The sequence below is a fragment of the Chroicocephalus ridibundus genome, chromosome Z, assembly GCF_963924245.1.
Source record: "Chroicocephalus ridibundus chromosome Z, bChrRid1.1, whole genome shotgun sequence".
In the NCBI taxonomy this organism is placed as follows: domain Eukaryota; kingdom Metazoa; phylum Chordata; class Aves; order Charadriiformes; family Laridae; genus Chroicocephalus; species Chroicocephalus ridibundus.
The window spans coordinates 20,377,034-20,404,564 of NC_086316.1; the positions used below are offsets into that span (position 1 = coordinate 20,377,034).

The following is a 27,531-nucleotide window of genomic DNA, read 5'->3' on the forward strand; positions in this document are numbered from 1 at the left end:
CAAGCTTCTTTGGGGGGAAAAAAATAGAAGTCAAACAATTTTGGTCGATTGAAGGAAGGAAGGAGGGAGCTGTAATTCCGGCAAAGAGTCTTTATTATCACCACCTGAAGTGTAGTAGAAAGACTCAGTTTCCCCCATCTTTTTAATTAATCTACAGCATCTTAAACACATTTTCATTTCCTACTTTGTGTTGTTTTACATAAGCTAATTCTTATTTTTGGTATACAATTGACTATTGCTTTTTTTAATTGGACTTTCGAGGCAAGTTAAGTTTTAAGGGCTTTTTCTTCAAAATTAATCTCTAAAGTTACTTAATGAATTGCCAGTTAAGGGAAAATACTCTTTTCTAGTGAAAGAGTATTTTAGTTTTGCAAATGTAGCATAGCACACTATGTTGTGTTATGGTTGTCCAGTAAATTAGCATATGATTTGAATCATTGCCTTTGTGCAATCTGATAGTATTCTTTTGCCTACACTTGTTGTGTGAATGAAGACCAATCATTAATAGTCTTTACATATTTATGAACTGCACATGCAAGGGAAAAAAGTTCATGAAGAAGTGAATAATTCTGTCTTTATAGCAGGATTTAAATTTCCACCTAAGACACAGGCCACATTTGGAGGTGAGAGGAAGGAAACAAAATATTGACTATATGCTGAATAACTGATTGCCATCCATTCTGTGCTTTGGATGAAGAACTGATTCTGGGAGGGAAAGTGTTACAGGATCATACTACATATGTAAGCAATATTAAATAAATCCTTATACATAAGGATACTGAATTGAAGTTTGATACACTAAACCTGACAATTCTTCACTTTTTTGATGGTTGGACTAGATGATCTGAAAGATCCCTTCCAACCTAGGCAGTTCTGTGATTCTATGATTCTATGAAGTGTGCCATAATGACTTTAATGTTTTTATCTAACATTGTTTGTATCATTTAGCATAAACCATTCTGAAGGGAAAACAAAACAAAACACAAAAAAACCAACAAAAATTGTGGAACTGATCACATGGTTTTACTGGAAATATACTGAATTAAGTAAGCAGTAATTCTCAAGCTTCTGCTTTAGAGATATTGGAAGGAAAGAGCACAGGAACAGAAAAATTCTTTGCAAGAAGGGCTGCTTAGGCAAGAAGTAAGAGCTAGTCTATCAGCAGGTAAAAGAGGTGAGCAGAGCAGGAGATGACTTGTCTTCTTCAGATAGGTTGTGCGAAGGTGGTCAGTGAGCCTTCTCCTTTGGTCCTGCAGTAAATTGGACTCTCCTGCACTGGATATAATTCCCTTGTGTGTGTTCCTTTTTCTTGGCTTTTATGCAATCTTGCATGTCTCCTTTCTGAAGGATATGTTGAAGGATTTCAGAGTGAACTAAGAGGAAAAGGTCCTGTGCTCATGGGTAGCCTAGGAGAGTAACCAACGCATGTTATCTTCTGCTAATGTTGTCCATCTCCACACACATCGGCATTGCTTGCCTTTATTTTAATTTTCACCTGCTTATTGTCTCTGTAATCCAAATGTAGTATGGATTTAGTTAAGTGTAAAAACGCTCATTTTACTGAAACTGTTGATTGTAGAATGTCTTGATTGAGACAGACTTGAATTTAAGTGCAAGTACATTTATGAACAAATATGCATTACTGAATGATGTGCAAATTTATAATTCTGATATGGATTTTTCCTGTTGACTTTAAAAATATGGTCATTGACATAAGAAACTTTCATAGAGTTTCTTTCATTTATCATTCTTATGATAAATATTATGAATTACATATAAGAAAATTTTTAAGAAGTATAGATACAAAAATTGAGTTTTGTGATGCAGTATCTTCTTTTTAATTTCTCATAACTATCATTGTCCATTGTGTTTATCTAATATACTTTTTCTTCTGTAGATGAAAAAAGTTTGCAGAAACAAAGTGTGAAGTACAAGTAGAACCTTTAATTTCATTAGGCACGTTGTAACTGGTGAAGATTAATGTATATATCTCTTGCTAATTCTTTTCAATTACTCAGTTCATATAAATTCCCAAACCTTGTTAATTATGCTGAAGTCAAGTGGTAATTTTTAACAGTATTTCCACAGCAAGGGAATTTTCCTGGTCTAACCTTGCCCTCCTGTAGAAACTCTCAGCAGATTAGGCATTCTGACTCTAGTCCATTCATTTTCAGCACAAGCCTAATTGCTGCCGACTGCCTGCCACAGGTACCCTGGTTATCGTACATTTAAGGGATGCAGGTTCTTCTGAGAACAAATAAGGAAAGATTAATTGTTTGTTTTGTTTCATCCCAAGAGAAATGTGGGAGCTTAATCAAGAAAAATAATTTCTTCTGTTGATTTGGCTTATTTGTGGAAAGGGATAATTGTATAGAGGCTTGTATAGAGGCAGGCACAGAGCTATGCATTTTGAAAGAAATTTTGCTGTTTGCCTGCTTGGGAGGCAAAGATACAGCAAAATGAATGTAACACAGCATTGGAATTGATGGGGATGGTTCACATTTCTCATAGTAAGTAATTTGGCTGCTGGGCTTTTATTTGAACCAATATTGCTAGGTGGTATTGTCATTTGTTTTGTCTGCTTCTTTGGATATCTAATCAAGGAGACAATAGTAGGGGGAAAAACGCTTTTCCAAATTGTCCTTAATTGCTAGAGCACGAAGTGAGCTAAACACTCTGGTATTTCCAATTAAAGAACTTGTTTCCAGCAAGCACCATTAAATCTATCTTTCCCAATCTGATAAATAAGCTATCAAAGAGTGGAACAGATTAATTGAGAGCAATTAGTTGAAAGCTCAGTATAACAGTCAGAGTAAACCAACGTTATCAATGAATGCAAATTTTACATAAAGCAATAAGAAGCACTGATGCAACAAAATAGAGTTGAGAGTAACCACTAAGCACAAAGGAAAATTTTATCTGTGGTACAAAAATTAGTCGTCTTTGTTTCTCCTCACAACAAAAGCACTAAAAGCTGTTTCTTTTTAAGACCTGTGTTACAGGAATGACAAATAGTATTTAGCACCTTTGCTATGTACATTTCTCCTTCAACGTGCTGCAGAAAATAAGACATGGGAAAATCACAGATCCTGCAATTCAGAGCCGATCACAAGGTTTACTCCAAGTGCATCTAAATGTCAAGAAAGCCCTGTTTATACTACAACATTTGTGTTTGTTACTGTCTAGTAGACATGGTAATCTCTAAGTGTGGTTTGCTTATGTTAATAACCAGTAACCCCTGTGTTTGATAGAGACTTAAGCCTAGCACGTTAGATTTTGATTCCTCTTTAATACAGGTGGGTGTCCCTAATGATATGTATCTAGACATTTTTGATGGGTGTTCCTTTCTTCCAGCTGTCTGTGCATGCCAAATGGTATTGACTCACATGGTGTAAGTATCATTCTGCACGTGGGTCCTCTGGATATTTCCCTTAATGACAAAATGTAGGAGAACCACCTTGATGCTCCCCTTAAATGCCAGCCCTTTGCCTTTTGCGAATGAGTGTATCAGCATGAGGAGAACATCATCTTAGATATTGAAATAGATTTATAGGCTTTCAGTATTAGTATGTTCAAAGAAAATATTGCATGTTGGTTCAGTTGTTGATATTTGTTGTGTATAAAAGACTTTGGAGTAATGTGCTCCATCAGGAAGGCAGGAGAGGATACACATAGCCTGTTACACACTAAACAGACTAATTTCTAAGTTGGATTTTACAGAACTGCCTTGGCTAGGCAAGTTGTATCACTGCTTTGTGTGTTGGCATCACTCACGTAAACTGACAGCACAAATATACCAGCTGCCATGGCTTTTAAAACTGCTCTCTTAGAACAGCAGTTTGTGTGGTGCATCACTGACCAGTGATGTGGCTAGAGTCTGCTTTTGTAGAATTACAGTTTTTAAATGGTTGGATGAAAATCTTATTTCTTATGCTGTTGCAACCCACTGGGTATGTCTATTCTAGGAAAATGAAAAGGTCATTGATAACTTTCCCAATAAAACGTTCTGAGAAAATGTCATTCCAGTTACGTGTATTTGACTGGGGGAGTTCATCCCCCATTTTCTGAGCACCTTATTTTTTTATTTCCAGAATATCATCATCAGTAGGGAAACACAGCATTCATAACTGTGATAGTATGGTGTCATATCGGCACATGAACTGATGATAACAGACATGCTGCAACAGACGCAGCACTTTGAACACAGGTCATTTATAGTATTTTTCTTTATGTCCTTGCTGGCAAGTCACTAGGAGATCACAGCTGTATTGTGAGTAACTGATTTTCTGAGCAGCTCCCCTGTAATGTCGGCTTCTGTTCAGAATGTCTCCAAGAAATCATGAGGAAGTTAGACGAGCGGAACCTCTTCCAGTTTCTCCAGATGTCAGGGCATCCAGATCTCCAAGCGCGCTTTTCAGCATGGGGTCATGCTCTCACACCTGGTTCAGTGGGGAAGATTCCTAATGTAACATTTCAAAAGCACTCATAAAGCCACAGAAGGTTACAGACGAGCAGAGACCATGCACAGGATTCACAATCTTGCAGCCATCAGCATTTAAGCAGCTGTCTCTACGTTGTCCCATCAGATGTTTCTCTGTGTATTTGGATTCAGTCAAGGTCAGGCAGTGATACATGCTAATGGTTTTGAACAGCAGCAATTGTATAACTTCAGGATTAGGAAGCTGTTGGCTTTTTTGTAGTGACGTTGTATTTCTATGCCATGAAATAGTGTTTCCCTGCTTTACAGATGGATTTTTTTTTTAATAATTAATCAAATTCAGGCAAGTTTAATCATGTGACCTTAATTGGTTATCCAACTGGAATGATGAGGACATGTACTGCAAGAGTAAGTTACCATAGGATATTGAGGTCTTTTCGTAGTATTGGAAATAAAGGTTAGTGGAGCTTGTGATTAATTTGTTCTCTAATGATGCAGGAGGCTGTTGATAACTGTGGTCCAATGCAGATACTCAGGAACTGTGTTAGTAATATAAAAGTACAGACAGCATTTCAGTGAAGTGGTCTAGCGGCCAGGCTTGGCATATCTCAAAAAAAATTGAATGGGGGGGGGGGGCAGGAAAAGAATCCCAATTGCTCTACTTTGGTCAATTATTTTTGCCCGATTTTACAAAGTGTTGATGCTAACCAAGGAAGTCAGAGTCTACCATCGGACCATTGATTAACACTGAGATACAGGACAGGTGGAGAAGCTGAGCTTGTTAATGTGTGGATGGAGACTTCTGAATTATTTTCCCTGTAGTGTATTTACCAGTTATAACTAGCATGTTATCATTTTTATATCTATATGTTATCTTAACCACCATGTTACCATTTTTATATCTATAGCAGATTCTTTCAATTTCATATGTCACTACCCATCTTCCCACCTATTTTCCATTTTGTTTTTTTCCCTGAAATTTCATTTTGTCCCCTTCACTGGTTTGTTCAATCTATGTATCAGTCGTAGTGTTGTGTTCTGATGATCGTGTGTTGGAGGTCACCTCTGTGTCCAGTCAACAGAGAATGTGTAAGGTCTTTTGTAGTTTTCAGTTCTACTATAACTCTTTTCCGAACCCTTATACTACATCCACATCCACTTTGATTTCAGGGTACCATGTCTCCAGACATACTTGCATTGATGGCATGCTCTCTTTTATTTGCTTATCATGGAGTCTAGAGTCTGATTAAGCTCTCCATGCCACAGTATTACAGCATTGTTTTGTCCTTTCATTGAGGCACAACAAAATGTTACTTAAGATAACAATTTAACCTTAGCTTCAGATGCAATAGCTTACTTTTAGGGTAAACCAGAGCCTTTGGGGACAGAATAACTACTGAGAAGCAAGAGTGCAACACAGCCTTTTTGCGATTCTTCTTGCATGGGAAACTCATAGACCAAATATTTGTGCCAAAAATGAATAATAGAAGTAAAGAAGATTGCTATCTGAAAATGCCAGAATATCTGATTCATGAATTCATGATTCTCAGTTTCAACCTCATTTGTGGACTGTATTGGCCAAAATTAAGTAGTTTTCCAGTTGCTCAGTAAGGATCGTCAAGCAATTGCTAAGTGTGACGTCAAAAACATGAGATCTATAGAGAGCAGCTTGGCATTCTAGCATTATTTTAATGTTGTAATTTTAAACAGAAATCCAGATAGCTATCTTTTGTTAGGGGGCTAAATTGCAATCTTGATTCTCCTCTCTGGAGAAGTCATCCCTTTTTCAATAATAAGAATGTGGAGAGTTTTAGACAAATCAGAACATTATCTGTGGAATTGTTATGCTGTGATAAATGCAGCCCCGCAACTGATGCTACTTGTCTTCCATCAGCACAGAAGTAGTATTTGGTCAGCATTCGCTGACCAAGTTAGGATGGTCTCTTTTCACAAGTAATTGCATTGTTCCTCACCTTTATTGTGGACTCCCTTGCTAGTGAGTTTTGGGAGGGACAAGTGTCAAGGAACAGAACCATAATGAAGTACCTGCGATTAAGCAAGGATTACATTGCTCCGTTAATTCTGTAAAAACTTGTCAGTTTGCCACCCAAATAAATGCCTAGAGTGCGTAAAACATGGAGCAGAGTGACCTCTAGAAGAAAAATCAATGGCAATTCATATTTCATATGTCTATAATTGCTTGTGAGAGCATGGCAGCAGTTTGTTTATAGAATAGCTCGTTCTACCACGAATTGTTTCCTGACTTTTTCTTCTTTTCAGTGGTGATGCCTCTCATGGACTGTGAATCACAGCCAGACGCAGCAATAGACAAGTTTTATTGGTGGTGATTTTTTATTATTGTTTTCACATTACTGTCTTCAGAATTGCTGCACCGTGCTCTGTTTGAACCAGTGCACTAATCTGTAGTCACAAGTAAATCGTGTTCCAACTGTTTCCTTGGAATACTTCTGAAGCTTTTACCTTCTTTTTAGTAGGCAAGGCTTTATCCTCTGGCAAGTTATCCATTTGCTAGTGTTTTAACCATCAAACTGAATCCATTGTGTGGCCTTCGTTTTCAAGCAATTTGTCAGAGAGGCAAGGAATTCTCACAGTCTGCTAATTTAAAGACAGAATTTTGAAAATATCTTTTTCCCCCCTGCTTTGCTTTGCTTTGTTTTTCCATTTTTTTTAAGAAGCTGTTGTAAGATTTGTATCCCCACTGAGGACCGAGATGTCATAGGGATAGAGAAAATGCCGCTCACTTTATGGATTACTGTTAGGTCAACAAAACTTTGGCAGCATTGATTAACTTGACAGTGAGTACAGCAGTACATTTATCACTTATGGCTGTGCTGTAGAAAATCTAATAAGAGGCAAACAATTCCCTTTAGAGCAGTAACAGGTTCACTGTGGCTAACGGTGCATGCACTGGAAATTTCTGACTTTAAATTATACCCTTGCTGCTAGTTGGGTCATTGACTCAAAGCTACTGCACTTTCACTGCTATGTTCTGTATTATTAATTTGATCAAAATTGTTTTGGCTTCTATAAATGTGATTAAACCATGTATTGGAGTTCCTGTAAACTCATAAGCATTTTTGAAGAAGGCATGTAGAAGGAGCTTGATCCAAGCTTCATTATGTAGAAGGGGCAGCTGCCTGTTAGAACTACAAATGTTTGGGGTCTTACAAGGTTATATAAGAAAAATTTTGAACTCTTGCTTACAAATCTGCCTGTAACTCACAGATTTAAATACACCCAAAACCCAAATCTGTCTTTCATTTAATAAGTTTCAATGGCTGGTCAGAAGAACATTTTTCGTATGTTCAAATGTGTGATTTGTTAGTTATCGGTAATTACCTTAAAAATTCTATACAAGTTGATTTATAGATATGTTCTTCCAGTTGTCTTGTTTTTGTAAGAATTATGAGAATTGAACAATGAACAAGAGATGTTCTGTCTCTCCTGTGTATAGCTGCTGCCGCTTGACTGAAAGTTAGTGTTTGGTTCTAATCTGATCATGAATTTATTATTTTTTTTTTTGTTCGGTATTGCTTGGTTTCACTTTAATAAATCTTTTCTGGAAGTCTGTGACCAGTATATTGGGAAGTATCTTTGCATTGCAAATATAGAGAAAAAACGTCTTGGGGCGGGGGGGGGAAGGTGTTAAGTCTTGTACTTGGTATTTCTCTTAAATGGAAGCCCTGCATAAGAGATTCTTTTACAGAAATGTACCAAGCTTTTTTTTCAGTTCAAATAACCAAAAGTGAGTAAAGGCCACATACCTGAATAATTGTGTTTCTAGATACACGCAAGAAAGAACAGTGAAGAAAATGCAGTATTAAGTGCAGATCAGAACATACAGTGTGCAACTAAATTTGTGGCTTTTATCTTTGTGATACAATCTGCAAAATTGCTGTTCACATGGGAGAGTAGGTTGGTTTTTTTTTTTAACATTAGGATATGTGGCTCACTAGAGTAGGGAGGCTTTGTGAGTAGCAACTGTTATTTCAAGTATTTTGTGTTATTTTAGGAACCTGTTTAAATTGGAGGTTTTGTTCTGCAATATCTGTAAAAATGATGTCGTTTTCTTTGTTGGGAGAGAAGTATTCTACTTGGATCAATTGTCAGGAGGCTTAATGTAATAAGGCAGTTTGTGGTCTGACTAAAAGAAACACTGTGCAAAAGAAATTCCCATAGCAGTTTGTTTTTAACAGAAAAACTGAGTTCACCTGAAACATAAATACATTGGAAACCAAGGCTTAATAAGGTAGAGCAGCTATAGAAGGAAACAGAGTAGGGTGCTCTCCAAAGTATGATTTACAATGGCTACAATTTAACCAAATATCTGTGTTAATGATAATACAGCTCTTGCAACAGCCTAACAGCATATTCTTTGCAAGAAATGATCAAGCAAGCTGACCTAAGTACTCTTTGCATAGTGAGGGGAAAAAATACAGTTAAAATAGTGCTCTCTGTTTCCTTTTTCTTTTTCTTTTAATTTGCAGTTGTGTGCAAAAGTTGTGTTTCTCACTCTCTTACTGCATTTTAGAGGCAGCAAGACACATTTCCACACTTTTTCCTGGGTTCATACAATAAAGGAGTTACCCTACTGCCTGCCTTACTGAAGAGAGACCTGATATTGATTAACTATCACACTGGCATCAGAACTACTCTTAGGATTCAATTTTTTTGTTGTTTTGCATATTTTATTGATCAAAAGTGGTAAATGAGCATCAAGCGTGCAAGAAGACGATGAATTGTTTACTTGCATAAAATAACCTTTCAATAAGGGAAGATGCATTGCTCACACTTTTGGTGCTGTTCTGCTGCCCGAAGCAGATGGCATTCAGCTGCTATTGATTTGCTCCTATAGTTACAGAGCAGCATGTAACAAGGCGTGCTTATTTCTCTGAGAGGTGAGGGTTTTTTGCCAGGGAGGTGGGAGTGAAAATGGAAGGACAGGGGGGTTTGGGGCTTGCTTTGGGGTGGGTTTTTTGGCAAGAAAAAACAGGGAAAACCTTGCAACTTCTGTTAGCAGCTCTATGCAAACAAAAAGCAGGGCTCGCATGCTTGCAGAGAAAGGGACTTACTTTGTCTAGTTCTAGCATTTCTGGTAACATTAATTCCCATTGCAGATTGAATCTCTGAGCAAGCAGGTATTTAAGATTGTAAAGATCTTCCAGAATTTAGCATCGCAGACTCTACACCACACTTCTTAGCTGCTATATTTTTTTATTTATACTTGTCTTTTCCCACTTTTGTAAAGACTGTCGACTCCTTAGAAAGACAAAATCATACTGCAAATGCTTCATTCTGCAAACAGTTCATTTCACTGATGAGTAAAGAATTTAATAATTTGCTGTTGGATCTCTCATGAAATGGGAGGGGGGAGCAGAGAGGGACAAAGATAGCTCTCTGTGAAAGTTTATTTGAAAGGGTATTTAATGCAGAATTTTGGCATGAACAAGATCTTTAATTGTTTGACAGATTTTAATGAAATGTAGGTATATGATAGAAGAGAGTTTCAGTAAAGAGAGCTTAGAAATCGTTTTAAGACAAACGTTTTAGATAATTTAAAGTTTTATTTCTGGAAGAGTAGTATGGTGGGTGGTATTGAGAAGCGGGGTGCAGCTGTCAATTGATCTGTTCTAACATAGAAGTAACCCTTCTGTCAAGATCTACAAGTGTGGTAGTATGAGAGTTAAGAGTTGTTTCAGTCCGAGGTAGAAATCTCTTATGAATGGTTTTCGGTGAGAACAAACCTTGGTGAGTTTTTCAGAAAACAGATGCTTTTGAATCAATGGCTAATGCTGTCAGCATAGCATTTACGGCATTGTTCTAAGTTGATTGGGTCTTGCTCTCCTATGGGGGCTAGGAAAATGTTTTAAACATAGGAATTATTACAAACAGAAGTTAATTTGATGGGACCTGGAAAAGTGCACATTTATAAGCAGGGTTTTCTGTGTTACAGTGGTTCTACAAGAAAGCCAGTTGCTGAAAGGGCTACCAACACTCTAAAGTAAAAAAGAAAACTCAAAAAAAAAACCCCACCATATAAATCTAAATATATTTGGTCAGCTATGTTACCCCTTCTTTACCTCTGCAAAAATGACACAATGAGTTCATTAACCCTAGGTGCAGTGAATTCCCTGTGCTTTCTACATGCTCTTGTTCGGACTTTGGAGCGGGTACCTGCTGCTTAGTCTAATTAGTTTCAAAGGGAATGTCGAGTCATTTCTCAAGAGTTTACTCTGACCCCAAACCTCTGACAAGAAAATAGCAGGGAGACCAAATAAGAAGTTATTGTAGAGTTGAATAGTGTTTTTGTTACAGTATCTTGTGGAAACAATGCAGATGAGGAAACCATCCTTAGATGATATCTAACTTTTTGATGTCACATTTGCGTGAAATTGTCATTCTTGTGAAAAGCGAGACTTCCTCAGTCTTCATGAACCACCTGACTCTTTCCTTGTTCCCAGCAAAACATGTTAGAGCCGTGGGACGTTTCTTATGAAGCAAAAAGGAGTGAAAATGCTATTCAAGGCTATTCTTAATGTTTCAGTGTTTTTCTGGGCTTATTCAGTTCTCTTGAAACTGTGTTATTTGACCAAACCCACATTATCTGACCAAAAAATCTAACATTCGGTGCAACATCTGCACCTTAACAGAGTAGTCTGTGACATTATCCAGAGAGTGGGTTTTTTGGGGATCGAGAAAAAGCGGGTCATGCTGCAGAGATACCCCTCCGTTTCTCTGACTACTGAGGTATCATTCTGTTGCATTTGGCTCTGAAGAATGGAGTATAGCTTAGTGTTTTTTAACTGTGCCTTTTCTTCAGGCTTGCTCATAGCTTTCCTCCTTATAAAGGACTATTTACAAGCATAGTAAATACAGTAGATAGAAAATATGGCAGTGTAGGAAAAAACAGTAAGCATATTCTGTGCAGAAATAGGGGACAGTTTTCTTCAAATTCTGCTTTGAATGAGGCACGGTAAAAGGAGAAAAAAATATTTTTTATATATTTTAGTATGTCTAGAAATTAAACATGAAAATACAAACACTGCAGCCCTTCTGCAGCTAAAACTGTATTCTCTGTCAAACAGTTTTTTTAATGAAGTGTGAATTACTTTAATATATCTTGCAATCTGTCTACATAAAACTTCTAGTGAATTGATGAAACAGTCATTTCACTTTTATTTTACATTCAGAAATGTATTTTCTCTCAGATAATTTGTATTCAATACCAGTAAAACAAGGCAAGCAATATTTGGTTCCAAGTCACGTTCTAAGTTTTCTTAAAACATTTGTTGTGTTCCAGTAACTCTTTTCTGTTTTATTTTTGTTTTGTTGTAATATTATTTAGCTTTGCAAATCATTAAGTAGTGTGCATATTGCTAAAATAAAACTTTTCAGAGTTGACAGCAAGCGAGGTGTGTTGGATTATCATCCCTGCATCACCCCTTCTTCTTCACTGCATGCAACAGGGATGCTGTCTGCCCAGCGGGTCAGCCTCCAGCTCGGCCCTCTGTCCCCAGCAGTCCTTCCACAAAGCAGAACAGAGCTCCCATGTCCCCTCAGCAAATCTCCACCATCACTAATGCTGGGAGAGGAAGGAGGTAGAGGGGTTGTGGGTGCACAAAAGCCGACAAATTACCTTTTACTGTAGGGGTTTGCTGGTGAGGACTGGCAGGTGGGAGCGGCCTCTTCCAACCACCTGAAAGGCACAAAGGATGAGTGAAATGGAGGGAGGAGAGAGTGAGTTGGCCATATCCCAGCCATACTCCATCTTTCTTCTGTGGAACAGCCATTTACTGCTGCAGGCTAGTACAGTTAACCCTGTAACTCACTTGGCATAGCATAAAATAATAGTTGGAGCAGATTAGACCAGAGGTTCTCCTGGGAGCACAGCCTGCCTCTGATAGTGCTTAAAACCAGGTACATGAGGGACAACAGAGACAACATGCTTTGGTAATTCCTCCTTAATACACTCTCCATTTCCATGTGTTTTTGTGTTTTCAGTTCAATGAATTCCTCTTACATCAGTCTGTTCAGTGTGCAGCACCTGCAATGGTCTGTGGCCCGTGGTTTAGCTACTTGTTCCATGAAGTCCCTCCTTCTGTCTAAAGCCCCTCCTTTTTTATAAGAATAAGATATAATTTCTGATGATTTCTTGATTCCTTTTCTAATTGTTTCTAATAGTTTCCAATAAACTTTTGATTTGCTTTTTTTAATTGCTGCTGGATAGGGAGCTTATCTTTTGAGGGATATAATGTAGCCCCCAGCATCTTACTCCCCTCATTGCTAATGGTCAGTCTAAAGTCCATCATTGTTGGTTATTTTTTTTCCCATAGGCATCACTCCTAACCTGTGTTCTCCTAAACTCTCTGTGAGGACTTGTAACTACTTATTTATCTTTGCAAGGATCGTGGCTGCTAGGTTTGCCTTAAAGCCTTTGGTGGGGGTCTTTGTCAGAAGCCTTTTGGAAATGAAAGCAGGCTCTACCAACAGGGCCACATTTATCTGTGCTTGTTGATCCTTCCAGGGGCTGCAGTAAGTTTTGAAAAAGGGGCTCCCTTAACAGCAGCCCTATGATTCTTTTCCATCCAGATGTGTTTACGCATGTGTCTACTAATTGTACTCCTTATTGAAGTTGTTACTAACTTCCCTGGTACAGGCATACTAGTTTATAAATCACAGTTCTTTCATACTACTCCTTTTTTTTTTTTTTAATTATGTTTGTCTTTTTTTAGTCCTCTGGTTCTAAAGTGGCCATAAACAATATGGTATACACCGATGCTAATTCATAAAATTTATCAGTGAGTTCCCTTAGGCCTGTTGAAAGAATACTGTGTGATCCTGATGACTTCTTACTGTAACAAGCAAATGCTCTTCCGTGTATTTTATTACCTCAGTTCGACATACCTTGATGAGGATCAAAAAAAAAAAAAAGGAAAACTAAAAGTTTTCAGAGGGTTCAGAGTTTAAATCTGGCAGTGATGAATGCTGGTGGCTTGATGATGACTGCTCATGGCTTGGATGGGAGAACTCTTTGCTGGGCAAAAAATGGGCTGGCTGGCTGGGTCCAAAGAGTTGTGGCGAATGGAGCTAAGTCCAGTTGGCAGCTGGTCACAAGTCGTGTTCCCCAGGGCTCAGTGTTGGAGCCAGCTCTATTTAATGTCTTTATCAATGATCTGAATGAGGGGATTTCAGTAAGTTTGCAGACAACACCAAGTTGGGCAGGAGTGTTGATCTGCTTGATGGTAGGATGGTTCTACAGAGGGATCTGGACAAGCTGGATCGCTGAGCCAAGACCAATGGTAAGAGGTTCAACAAGGCTGAGTGCAGGGCCTTGCACTTGGGTGACACCAACCCTATGCAGCGCTACAGGATTGGGGATGAGTGGCTGGAAAGCTGCCCAGCAGAAAAGGACCTGGGGGTATTGGTTGAAGCATGAGCCAGCAGTGTGTCCAGGTGGCCAAGGAGGCCAACAGCATCCTGGCCTGTATCAAGAATAGTGTGGTGAGTAGGACTAGGGAAGTGATTATCCCCCCGTACTCGGCACTGATGAGGCCACACCTCAAATACTGTGTTCAGTTTTGGGCCTCTCACTACAAGAAAGACATTGAGGTGCTGAAGCACGTTCAGAAAAGAGCAACGAAGCTGGTGAGGGGTCTGGAGCACAAATCTTATGAGGAGCGGCTGAGGGAGCTGGGGTTGTTCAGCCTGGAGAAGAGGAGGCTGAGGGGAGAGCTTATCGCTCTCCACAGCTACCTGAAAGGAGGTTGTAGAGAGGTGGGGTTCAGTCTGTTCTCCCAAGTATTAGGCGATAGGGCAAGAGGAAATGGCCTCAAGTTGCACGAGGGGGAATTTAGACTGGGTATTAGGAAAAATTTCTTCACCAAAGGGGTTGTTAAGCACTGGAACAGGCTGCCCAGGGAAATGATTGAGTCATCATCCCTGGAGGCATTTAAAAGATGTGTAGATGTGGTGCTAAGGGACGTGGTTTAGTGGTGGACTGGGCAGTGCTATGTTAATGGTTGGACTGGATGGTCTTAAGAGTCTTTTGCAACCGAAGTGATTCTATGACTCTAAGAAAGGGTTATGACGTACTAAGAAGACAGGAATGTGCACTAAATTTAGAGGAACAGTCTTAGGACTGAAGAAACATTTGCAAATTTGGAAAATCTAGAACTGACATTTTCAGTACCAGTTTTATTTGCCTTTAGAGTCTGTATTTATGGTAGTCTTTAATTACCTGATCAGATACTGTTGGGTGGTTTTGCGTCTTTTTCCCATCTGACTTTGTCAGTGCACAAGGATCAGCATAGAAGGAGCGCAGCATCTGACTGTGTGAGAAACAAAAAAAACTACCGGTTTCCAAACTTGTCAGGTGTCGTAGTTTGCAACCTGAATGTTGGGGTTTTTTTTTAATTACAGCATATTGGTATTTAGTTCCTTTAAGCTTTCAGAAAACAGTCCTACAAGTTTAAACGTTTTCTGCTTTACCTGTTGTTGTATTGTGGATTGTAAATGCAGTTGCTTTTTTCTAAACTTTCTTCCCCTGTACTCTTGAGAAGACTTTTCCAAGCATAGCTAACTCATTTCTTTACCATCCCAGATGTGTATTTTCTGGATCTACTGATACGTATATTATTGTCTAAGGTATTCTTGCACCTGTTTGTTATCAGCAGCATTATTGACATGGTCTTAATTACTTGTTAATTGTCCATTGTCTTAGTGGTCCATTGACTTTTAAAAAACACTTCAGCCATTTTAAAATCAACATTTATTTTGGTGTCTTTCTTTGTCATTAATGGATCTGCTTACTCTTTGTACTACTTTTTCCTGTTGCTTATTTTTAAAAGCCTTTCTTGTTCCTAGTAACTTTTTTTTAATATCATTAACTCGTCCTGCCCTTCTGCTTCTTTTCCTTTTGCTCTGTTGATTTCTTCATTTCTCATCCAGCTTTGTCTTAACCTCCAGTCCTTTGAGCAGTGTCTCAGGAAATGATATTGACTGCTTCCTTTCATTTTTATTTTTCAAAGGAACTGTAGTCTGTTGCACTTTGTTTCTCATCTTTCAAGGGCTAGTCTCCTATTTTGCTGCAGAGAGATTCACTTTTGCTCCCACTACATTATGTTCCCAGTTTTCTGAAAAAACATTTCAATATTGCGTTTTTCACATCAAGTGGCTTATGTTTGTACACTCTAGCCTCAAGTCAATCCACTCGACACTTAGTAGTTAAATATTAGTTGGAACTGTAAATGTGTAATTAACTACCTTTCTAACTAAAGTACTTACTACCTTAAAACTTACTTCGTAGTATTTTTAATCAAGATCAGTAACATTCTGTAAAGCTAGGTTAGGTTACGGCTTAAGTAAAAATGTTAATAGCTCGTAGACACTGTCATTAATTTCTGCATACATATTTTCAGTGATGATCCAGCAGTCATTTAACGTGTTGGGATTCCCTTCCGTCTAGTTCATTTTTCCTCTGCGTAGCTTGAGAATGCTGCGATAGATGGATTTGTCACTCAGGAGGTATCTGGTGAGTTTTAAGCTCACTGGAGGTATAACAAATGGTTGGTGCAGGAATTTTTCTGCTATTCTCCAGTCTTGAGCTTCAGAGGTGCAATTCCCCTCTGCACTTTTTTTTTTACTTTTGTGACTTTACATTAACTTTCAGATAGTGACCTGTAGATCTGTGTTGGAAGTATTTTGGCATGTAAAACCTACAGTCAAGGTCTTGTTCCCTTTCAAGCTCCACTGTGTAAATGGCACTCTTACTGTTCACTTCCCCTTGATATGTATATGTAGTCTGGGAGTGTTAGCTAGCTGGTACTTCATATGGAGCATCACTTCTGTGTCGTATGTGTGTTTGAATTCTTCTTGTATCTTTATACAGTTCTAAGCGTGTTTGATAACCTCCTCCTGTTCTTACAAAACTGCCCATCAGTGAATGTTTGTGGTAGTAATGAAAAGTGGAGAGTCCTTACTACGACAACTTCAGTGACAACTTATTTAGAAATAATTCTGGTCGATAACCTGTAACAACATCCTCCCTGAAGAAAGGAGTGAGTTTCTTCATAGTTCTTTACAATGGGTAATATAAAACATTATTGTATCTGCTATTACTTTAAAAAAAGGAAAGCTTTCTCTTACAAGTCTGGTTCCTTCGTCTACTTGGTTTTTAGTTAATGTGTTCTTTTGGTAACCTTTTTATCATTTCATGGGACTGTGTAAAGCAGTTCAGGAAAAGCAGGTTAATAGAAGAATATAGACTCTAAAGTGTTCTAAAAGATGTGGGTTTTGGTCCCAGTGGAGACTGACACTCCAGCCTACTTACTGTAGCTGGAATGTATTGATTTTCTTCTCCCCCATTTTAGCTGCACCACTGAATTAGGTATTGTGAAGCATCTTTCCCTGTGAAGAGAGGAAAAACTGTCATGAACTTTTTCACCCTAACAGTACAGCATTTCAAACTAAACCCGATTGAATGGAAAAGTCTGTAAGGACTCTTAAAAACCTTGTAACTCAGCTCCCGACTCTGATTTCTCCCCCTCCAACAGCTGTTCCAGCAACCTTGAGAAAGTATGATAGGTGATTGTAATAAATTAATTTTTAAATCTTTTTTTCATTAAAATGAACAACAATAATAAAAATCTGTGGAAACGATGCCTTCCTGTGGCGTGATCTCCTAAGGTTAGCACAGTGGTCTTGTTCAGGTTTTCAGCAAGATGTTCAGTTACTGTTATAATTGGCTGATGAGTAGGTTTGGACCTAACTAGAATGCCAGTGTTCGATTTTGCAGTGTCCTCTGTGAAGATATGTCACCATTTACCCTGGCTTTAGTGACAATTTTCTAAAAAGGAAACTCGTGGGAAATCATTATGCTGTTTATATGTCTCCCTTGTTGGAGAGCATTATCCTGTGATATTTTAGCACTGTTTTCCACTGCATGATGGCATCTAGCTAAGGTTAAGGCAGAACAAGTCCCTTTGCAATTTTGTGACTATATTTTACTCGCTGAAGGAGAAAAGATAACCGACAATTAAGTATTTCAGATGTCACTGAAAGAACATGTGCAACTAATCAATGACATCCTTAGGGAACATGATTTTATGAAACTGATAAGGTAGAAAAATTGGGATTTTTGTGATTTGTGTTACATAATAATAATTGCACCCTTTCGATGAAAAAGACATTTCTGCTGATGTAAACATCAGGCTTTCCCTTGTGGGTTGGTTTTTTTTTCCTGAAGCACGGAGTAGTTCATTAAAGTGTGACAGTAACAGATAAACACCCTTTACGATTTTCTAAGAAAATATGGCGCTTATACTCTTTAGTACAGCTGAAATCAATGAGTTTGAAAAATACATTTCTGGAGTCACTTCCCAAATCACTTGCCAGAGGTTGTGTTAGGTGTTTTAGTTTTGGGGTTTTTATTTATTTTAGGAAGGAAATACACATGCTGGTTTGTTTTTTTTTTTCTTAAATTAGTCTACTTAGCACTCTGGGGCCCATATTTGAAACTCATTGCTGTGATCATGGCAGAATCAGATGTATTAGAAATTGACTTTACTAACAAACTAATTGTGAGTTTTTATTTCTTTGAAAATATATATCTTTAAGTTTCTGATTGCAGTGTAAACACAGTAGTAGTCCTGTTTACAAGCCAGTGTCATATATTCACTTGAACAAAGGCTACGGTTGAGCATGTTACATCACAGATTATAGATAGTGGTTTAGAAACTTCACCTGCTGGTTCATTTTCTGCTCAGCTATTATTTAAAGATCATCAAGTTTGTAAAATATGTATTTCTTACAAGATTTCAGTCAGAAGTCAAAAATCTTTGTTTCAGGGGTTGTTCCAGGTAAATTAAGCCAATTATGATAAAATTTATTTCTGATTTAAGAGTATGTTTTTTAACAACTTAAATAGGAATTTGAGAATGCTTACATTTTTCCCTGGACCACCAGCAGAGGTAGGAAATGCAGCTATACAGACATACCTAATCCAGTGTGGCTGGCTTTTTTTGTTGTTGTTCCCAGGTTTTTCTCTCTTTTTCTGTGGTTTCTACCATGTATATTAAATGTCTGGATTATGTGCTGGCCCTTTTTTGTATTGAAGCCAATGAAGTCAAGGCAGCAGATAATTTGCACCCTTATTAGTATAATTAACTTGTACCTTCATTTATTCTTTAATTCCTTGAGATGTATGTCACATCACATCAGCTGAAAAATCCTTCTTTGTTCAATGCAGTCATTCCTCCCTTCATAAAATTCTGGAAATGACAAAATTCCCAGTCAACAGAGGCGGCATCCAAAATACAGTGCAGTGCAAAATTGCCTTTGCTTCTCTGCAAATGCTACGTTTTCAAGTTTATTGATCACCAAAGCAGAGTTACTGACAGTTGACAAACTATATGGATTAACACACTAAAACAGATGCTACTTGCTTCCATCTTTTTGTGATACATATTTGGCCAGGGCAGGGTTAGCAGGGCTTGGGTTGACTTGATGTGTGTCATGAACAAAAACTAAAAGAAACAGGATGAGATACTAATCTGGAGCGCGTGGAAGCAGAAACAAATAGGTTTGTAAGAGCTGTCGGGATTTTTCCTTTCATACACTGATGTATCCTTCTTTTCTTCCGTGACAATCGCTGTTCTGTTCAGCAGCCTCAGCAGGCAGCTCAACTTTTGGAAGAAGCCGTCAGGAGGTGCAAGCATGAGGTTGCACGTAAGCATTGGATGCCCTTAAACATCTTTATACAACTTTTTGCAGTTCTTCATTGCATATAATTAGTAAGATGGTTTTATTTGAGCAAATCATGCGCATTGTTATGCAGTTCACACGCCCTCTGAATATGCATCCACCTCCACCCCTCCTTCTGTGCATAACCTGAATGCAGAATAGGATAAATTTTGCAGCGGCAGAGTGCTGGTTTTGCAGTATGCAGATGAAGTGGCATTTTTTAATGCAGCATCTTCATATAGAGGTGAACTGAAAGGCTTAACACTTGCCAACGTTTCAGACCTCCTTGCTTGTTACATCCGTTGAAATCTAGAACAGAAAAGTTCAAAAGCTGCATTTTGCCCTGTTCTTTTCTTCTAACTCATTAGTGACGGCGACAGCTGTTGAAGAAATGTAAACTCTGGATTGAGAGCCTACATTTGCAAATGTAACATAAAAAAAGAACCAGTTCTCAAATATCTTTGTTTTTAAATGTGTTTCTCTCTTGATGCCTGTGCACATCTTCTGTAATTTTAACACTAGCTGGGTTTTCATTACACAAATAACCAAACCATTTGCTATAAAACCTGCTATAAAATCCAGATGACCTCTGGATGTCTCTTCCAACCTAATTTTTTTTGCTATCCTTTTATCCTCTACATACCATTGTGTCTCCCTAGTGATATTGTAATGTAAAAGAACACACACACAGGAACAAGTTACCTCCTGAATGTAAACAGAGTAATGCTTCTTCCCATCACCAGTCTTGTTTCTTCTCTGGGCTTTGTTTCTCCTATCATAGAGTGTGAAAATGAACAGGATGAACGTGGATAGCTTTACTTGTGCAAGTCGTTTTATTTCTAAATCTAGTGAAGTTTCTTCCATGCATACGTTCGCTCCGGATCCAGACCTTTACGAAGGAAAACTCTTTAGGCAAGAGCTTGTGGCGTTCATTTGCATGTGAAGTTCGTGTGTTGTAAGATTGTATGGCAGTACGAACAGTAAATAAACAGGTGCTTAATCTTTTGGGTGAGACATGGTTGAATTTATGGACTGTTTTGTTTGACTTGTGAAAATTAAAAATTGAGAATTATTTTTGGTCTGCTTCTATGAAATTGTCAGGGATCTGTTGTTTCCTTTGAAAGTCATTCTTTCATGATGAGCTTGCACCTAAGCATCTCATTTATCTGCGACATATTTTTAATTAATCTACTGAAAATTGATCATCATCTCATCAATGGAAAAATGAAGGAGAATGGAATCTGGCCGTTATGTCATTGCTGTGGAGGAATGTGGCAGGTCCAGCCAGCAGCTCTTTGGTCAGAGCTTTGTCCTAAGACTCACAGCGCAGATACAAGGTGTATGTTGCAAGCTGATCTGTCAAGCCAAGCAAAGAGTTTCTCTTGTTAGCATTTACCATGGCATGCATTAATAAAATTGCACAAAGTGGAGACTTTCTTTTCCACTGATGGGTCGGTCAGGAGTCTTCTGTGAGGTGGACGTGAAAGCACTGAGGTGTAGCTGCTTTATTTTATGTCTTAAATAATCAGAATTTTATTCACAAATGAGTGTGACAATAACTTAGTTCCAGAATCAGACATCTTTGCTTGAGAGGCATCTAGCTTGGCACCAGTGATGGCATGTGAAAAAGAATGTAATAGCATAAGTTGAATGTATTTATATGTGATTCATTAAGAATTGTGGTTTTGCCATTGAAATGAAGCCCTCCAAAATAGCTGTAAAAAAAACAGAGAAGAATTGAAAAGTGTTGCAAGTGGGAAGTGTTTTGGTAGCTTGAATAAAAGTGTGTGATATCTAAAATATTAAAAAAACTTGGGGTTTTTTTTGTTTTTGTTTTTTTTTTACAGACAGTCATTTTAGAAAATGAAGAGCTCCCTAAAATATTTCTTGATTTCCTGAACGTTCGCCATGTACCTACCTTGCCAAAAGCAGAAAGCTGTGGGTAAGCTCTCATTTACTGAAAAATACATGGAGGCCAAAAGGCCCATATCCACTCACTGCTGATCCAGTTCCATTGACTTAAAATGGTCTTGCTGCCAACTCTAACACTGTAAAATAAATGGGCATTAGGTTCATGTTAAGTATGTTTATATATCCCCAAAAGGTGGTAAAATAAATCCAGCCTGTTCAAAGACAGAAGTGAGGTTGAATGTAATATTCTTGGAAAGCAAAAGAGTTTAGATGAGAAAAATATGATTTTCTCATAGATCTTGGAAGTATCTACTGAAATTAATTTTGTAGAATATTCATAAACACTCACTGAAGTTGCATAGAACAAAGCCTTTGCGTGTGTTTTATGGTCCTGGTATCTGGACAAAATAGAATTTCATTCTGTGATCATCTCAAGATCTCCCTCTGCGTATTTGAAAAGGGGGACTTTCACCTTTCTGATGACATCTACCCCAGTAGCCCCATTGCCCTTTCTCTGGGAAGGGCTCTTGATCAGGGTGGGAGAACGGAATCCTAGTATGATTATGATGAGTGTAATGACTACAGAAATACCGAACAGTGTGACTGGAAGCTCTGCTACCATCTGCAGCTGTAATGTTTGTAGAGAGAATAATTTATTTTGCTGTGCCAGCTGATGTAGTTGGAAAGTCTAGCCAGAACTTGCTCCCCAGGAAGCTATGTGTCCCTTTTCCACTTTGGGGGAGGCTGTGTGGATCTGCACTGGAGAGAAGGCAAGTTGAAAAAAGCGGAAATAATGTTGATGCCCCCTTACACTCAGAGGTGTCTATGGCCCAGGGCAGTCTCCAGAATCATTCAGAAGCTAACAGACTTGGATTTTGCACTTGTAGCTAATAACATCAGCCAGCACCCTCAATGGGACTGTACGCCATCACTTCATAGATAGATAGATACACTTGTGAATCTGTTAAGAGTAAAATGGATGCTGTCATTTCCAAGTAGTGGTGGTTGTAAAATGATACGATCTCCCACATTCATTCCATCACACTGCATTGTGCAGCTACTGATCAGAAAAATGTTGCTCTCTGAAGGATTTGGGTGTTTTTTTACTGTATAGTTAGTTTTGTTGTAACTGAAGTTTCCTCTCGCTTTACTTGCAGCTCTTTTGATGAAACAGAATCCGAAGAATCGAGGTGAGCTTGATTCCTACTCTTTCTAGGACACCAGATTAATAAACTACTTGAAATTACTGGAGTTTATTGTATTTGTTCCTTGCAGTTGGCAAAATAATTAGATTAAAATGAATGTGTTTGTTAAATATTATGGCTAGTTTCATCAGCTGTGCTAGATCCATCCATTTGTAGTATGAATTGAGCATCCTTATGCTTGTATTGAAAAATTCCTTACAAAACCCTAATAGAATACTGCTAGCTCTGAAGTAGTTCTGGGAATGTTTTTTACCCATTTAAGTGTGTTTTGCGTAGCAAGAATTAGCAGAAGAAATTACAGAGGTTTGGCTTCTCCCCTATGCATTTGATAGAGCTTTGTATATATCTGGTTGCACTACTTGGCACGTATATGTACAGAGCAGAGCGGAGAGGGCTGGTGCTGGCTGGGGGAGGATGTCTGTACCGTGACCAGGGTGGGACACAGGCCTGTGGGGGACTTCCGAGGACTTCCTCTCCGTTGGTGAGATGTACAGCAACCGCTTTGGGGGCTGGAAGAAGAACATGGTGAAATTCTGAGTCTGTCTGGTGGCCTGACGAGCCTGTAGACCGTAGAGCCTGGTTGTAGGTGACCTTGTAGCCTGAATTACACCGAGGACCAGGGAGCAGAGCGGGATCAGGAGGTCTCAAAGCCAGCTGCGAGCCGCCCCTCCTGGATGCAGCCCCTTCACCTCCAACTGCATGTTGATGTTCTCACTGCGCGGCTGAGAAGCAGAGAGCTTTGCTCCCAGGGGATGGAGCCTGCCCTTTTAGGGCAGCCCTGGTGTGCAGAAACGCACCGGCATGGCTCCTGCGCGGCTCCACCACCTCACTTTATCAAAGCTAGTTTGTAGAATATTCTGTTTGCTGTCCCTTGATACTGACATCCCTGTTCTTGACCTTTCCAGCAAACTGTCCCACCAGCCCGTGCTGCTGTTCCTAAGGGATCCATATGTCTTGCCTAAAGCCAACGGTAATCAAACCTGTCATCTGTTAACAGCGCTTTACTGATCTGACCCTGCACCGCATAAAACACATTATTATTAATACCGGCCTAGTCAAATGACACTGGTCCAAAATCTAATAACCTGCCAATAAAACGATAGTTCTCATGTAAGAAACCATTAAAACACTAAGTGGGGTGGGTGATTTATAAAAGGGTGGAATTTTCTCCCCCAGTTGTTCTTTCAGACAAACCTACTGAGAATTCAAATCAAAAGACGAAGAACATTGCTTTTCTTTTCTCGTTGTTGACCCTTTGGGCTGTTTTGCCTGAAGGATTTGAACTTAGTGGCCCAGTCCTTTTTAAGTGCTTTTTCCCTAAACACCACTCGATCTACTGTGAGCATGTTTGTATTTCCATTTGGATTATTACTATTTCTTATCGTTTGTAACCTCTAGAGCTCTTTAGGGGAAAAGAAAAGAAGAATGTATACCTTAGGTATAATTGATGTGTTTCACAGGACATTTATGTTAGCCTTCATCTCTTAATACACAGTTCAAAAGAGTGTTTGAAAGAGCTTGCTATAAACCCTTTTTCTTTTTTTTTTTTTTTTTACAAAAAGTTCTCTGCACTATTAATTCAGAGAACTTATCCTCTCTTTTAAATTAAATGTGTGCAGGAAAAAAATACCATTTTTAGTAGTCTGTTCCTCCTGGTTTTGTCATTTTACTTGTTTGAATTGTTATGTCTACTACATTTTGGATTAAAAATGTAGTACACTTCCAAGGGCGAATTTTTCTCCCAGAGCTGCAAATTGGGATTCTTTTTTTTTTTAATGTAGCATTTTGTTTGAAATCAAGCGTCAGGTTCTTGAGCTGCCTTGAAAATCATGAAATTTTTAAGAGTAAATTTAGGAAAGAACACTTGTTTGCTTGTAGTTTCTTAGCCAACGAAGAGTACTTCCTTGAGCTTTTCTCAAGATGTATATAAATACCTGAAGGGTGGGTGTAAGGAAGACAAAGCCAGGCTCTTTTGAGTGGTGCCCAGTGGCAGGACAAGAACATCAGGAAACATTCTGTCACTGTTAGGGTGACTGAACACTGGTACAGGTTTCCCAGTATGGTGGTGGAGTCCCCATCCTTGGAGATTCTCAGACGCCACCTGGACACGGTCCTGCGCAACTGGCTCTAGGTGTCTGTGCTTGAGCAGGGGCTTGGACCAGATGATAGCCAGGCATCTCTTCCAGCTGCAGCCATTCTGTGATTCTCTTGTTTTTTCAACCTGTTTTTCAAAACCATAGGGACTGAGATCATGTATTTGGAGAGTTAAATAGTGTCTCTTGCAGGCAGTGGCCACTCTGGCTAGTGGTGCAGACCAACAGTACTGACCCTATGGAGTCCTAATGAAGTTAAAAGTTGTAGTTGAAACAGAGTGCAGAGGTCCTGTGTGACCGAGGTCCGCATTGGAAAACACCTTACAGGGTCGTTTAGTTTTTACTTCAACTTTGCACTAGTCTGGTCACATGAACGGAATGCCCATCTGAGGCTGGAGGGCAAATCACAAAATTGATGAACCGAAGCACATTAAGGGCAGATGGTCACTTCACAAGGTCACTCCTGACCCAACAGTAATGCAGAGGCGCCCACAGACTTGCCTCTGTCTAAAAGTTGGTCCAGATGCTGCTTATACTACTATTTAGAGCAAGCCACATCGCATGTCTTAATCTTACTGTTTAACGCTCCTCTTAATTGCAAACTTGGATTCCTCAAGAGTGTTTAATTCCATACCATTCCTGAGAGAGAAAATGGATTTCATATACAGTTATCCTGAAAAATGAAGACAGTACTTAATGTTTCCAGCCCACATGCAAGGTTTTGCTGTGAGACTTCTATTCGAGATTTTGCAGTTCTGTGATGATATTTATCATCCTTCCCTAACGCGTACTCCAAGTAAAGCTAAACTTCCTTTTCTTGAAATCATCAGGAGCTTTATAATCAATTTTGCAACTACTCTTTTAAGTAGCGCTTTACTTGGATTAAGATAAAAGCCTCTTCTAATGCATGACACGTTTAAATATTAAGTAGGCCTCATTAATGACATCTGAAACAAAGGACTTTTCAGGCTTTTGCCAAGGCATTTTTTTGGGCTTAACACACAATATTTAGAATTTCACATGGCAGGTGAACATTCTTTGTATTTGAAGACCCTAAAATATCAGATTAATTTGGTAGTTAGCTTAATGAATTAAAACACAAACTAGAATGTGAGTTGTAGTTTAAAAAAGGAGTAAGAAAACCAAGTCGTAAGTCTAGAGGCTCTACTCATTGACACAAGTCTAGTTAGAAAGAAACAAAGTTTTACACATCTACCACTGCCTTTAATTCTTTTTCATTTTTAATTTGCAGCACAGAGAAAATACAGATGAACTTCCTAAAACTTTCTCTCTCAGATCAGTTCTTACTTTGATAGAGTCCGATTCCTTTGTAAAAAGCAGCCAAGGTTGTTCAAACTATGACCAAAAGTAAGTGTCCATTACCAAATAACTGTTCACTGTATGTACTCTTCGATGTAGGTGAACAGTGACGGTTGCTTGGATCAGAAGTGAAGTTAGTTGTTCCTGGATATAGGAATGCCTGTGTTAACATCTCCCCATAAAACAGGAAATTGTGTATTTGTGGGGTTTTAATTAAATAAATAGTTGTTTCTGGAATGTGACACTCAAAGAACAATTTTTTTTTTCCCCCTCATTGCATTGTCTTTGTAAAATACAGTCTTGCCATTATGGTAATGACTGGACTTCAAGCATTGTTGAGTTGCAAGACAACTTTCCAAAAATAAGATTCCAAGTTACCGACCTCATGGATTGTTAGACCCACTTTTTTGTGATGTATCTAACACAGTCTGAGCGCGTGAGGACATTGCTTTTTGCGTAAGGTGGCCACTTCTTTGTGAGGGTGCGGGAAATAAGAAATTATGTACTATTTTGAAGAAAAAGGAAGGAAAAATCTAAAATGCTGCAAATTGAAAACGATACCTCAACAGCTAAAAAATGGAATCTCAGATTTACTGCCACTTGTTTGAAAATGTTCTGATGATTCTTTTAACCATCTAAGTATCACAGATCTGCAGGACTGTGCTTCAGTCTTTATTTATATATCTATATTTATATCTTTAACTTAATATGCTTGATTTTTTTAAGGAACAAAGCCTCACAGTAGATCTGATGCTGTACAGTTGTGTCATTTTTTTAATCAATACGTATTTTCCTATATATTCTGTATGTTATAGAAGAACCAGTAAAAACTGGTTCTGGTAAATGCTGCTGGAACTGCAGCATTTAATTTAGAAGGAACGCATCAGATTGCCCTTACAAGTTTATTTTTAATAACGTTAATGACAACAGCATAGGGTTATTCTACCAGGGTGATTTGGGATAGCTGAGCCTGCAGGACTTGAGGAATCATTACTGGATTCAAAATATTAACAAGTAATTTATAATGGTGATTTACTATGAGAAGTTGGGGAGAGTTATGCATCTGTTGTTTGTGGTGGCGGTTGCAGTTCATTAAAACATCCTAGAATACCTCTGTTTGTCACATCTTTAATACACTGGAATCACCTTATGAGATAACACCTTTAAACTAATAAGGATTTTTTTCGTACCAAGTCCAAATCTACTTTTTGCTCAATATTTTTACCTCCAAAATGATTGTAGCAAAAGAATTAGGGGCAAAACCTAATTCCCACCTACATTAGGGGATCTAATTTATCAAGTACGTAATGATTTCTATAGAAGTTGCATTTCCCCTTTTTGAATATCCTGTAGGCTGACAGGTGAAGGAAAGGTTGGTCAGCGTGGAAAGTTCTGTATTAGAAATAGCCTGTTCTAGGCAAACCCGTCTCCTGGGGTACTAGCAATTTTAAGATCATACGATGTGATCAGAAATTCTTACTCTTAATGCCCAGTGATTTAAGTAAACTCTTCATTAAAAACACAGGAGTCGGTGCATTTGAAAAATGTTTTCACTTCAGTAAGGTACATCCTGCCATTCCTCTGTGTGGATCTGTTACTGTGTTTTATCAGGTAATTCTTTTGTGCTAAATTTAACATGAAAATTAAGTGCCAGATTGCTCTAGGTCTGTGGTAAGAACATAGTGGTTTGGTTTTTGTTTTTTTCCTTCAGATATTATGGGATGACTTTTTGTAACACATGACGTTTTACGTTTAGACAGCTTGAAATCTTCCCGCCTCAAATAATCATCTCTGATTGTATAGG

The 27,531-nt window shown here is 38.5% G+C and overlaps 1 protein-coding gene and 1 long non-coding RNA gene across 8 annotated transcripts in view; one reads left to right on the top strand and one right to left on the bottom strand.

The window, feature by feature from the left end:
- Positions 1-27,531, top strand: part of SNX24 (sorting nexin 24) — a 90,641-nt gene that overhangs the window by 61,628 nt on the left and 1,482 nt on the right. For all 6 annotated transcript variants that reach the window (XM_063319706.1, XM_063319711.1, XM_063319707.1 and 3 more), the window contains 3 exons: positions 21,046-21,140; positions 22,267-22,299; positions 23,220-23,284. In XM_063319706.1, coding sequence (XP_063175776.1) covers positions 21,046-21,140; positions 22,267-22,299; positions 23,220-23,284 — 193 coding nt within the window. The remainder of the gene's footprint in view (positions 1-21,045; positions 21,141-22,266; positions 22,300-23,219; positions 23,285-27,531) is intronic.
- LOC134508987 (uncharacterized) lies at positions 1,093-20,976 on the bottom strand. Of its 2 annotated transcripts, XR_010069199.1 has the most exons (5): positions 18,630-20,976; positions 16,788-16,864; positions 14,697-14,787; positions 12,096-12,155; positions 1,093-1,406 (listed from the first exon to the last, which is right to left on the bottom strand). It is a non-coding gene; the product is annotated as an uncharacterized LOC134508987 (long non-coding RNA). The 2 variants fall into 2 exon arrangements; XR_010069198.1 differs by lacking the exon at positions 1,093-1,406 and having other exon boundaries at positions 11,669-12,155.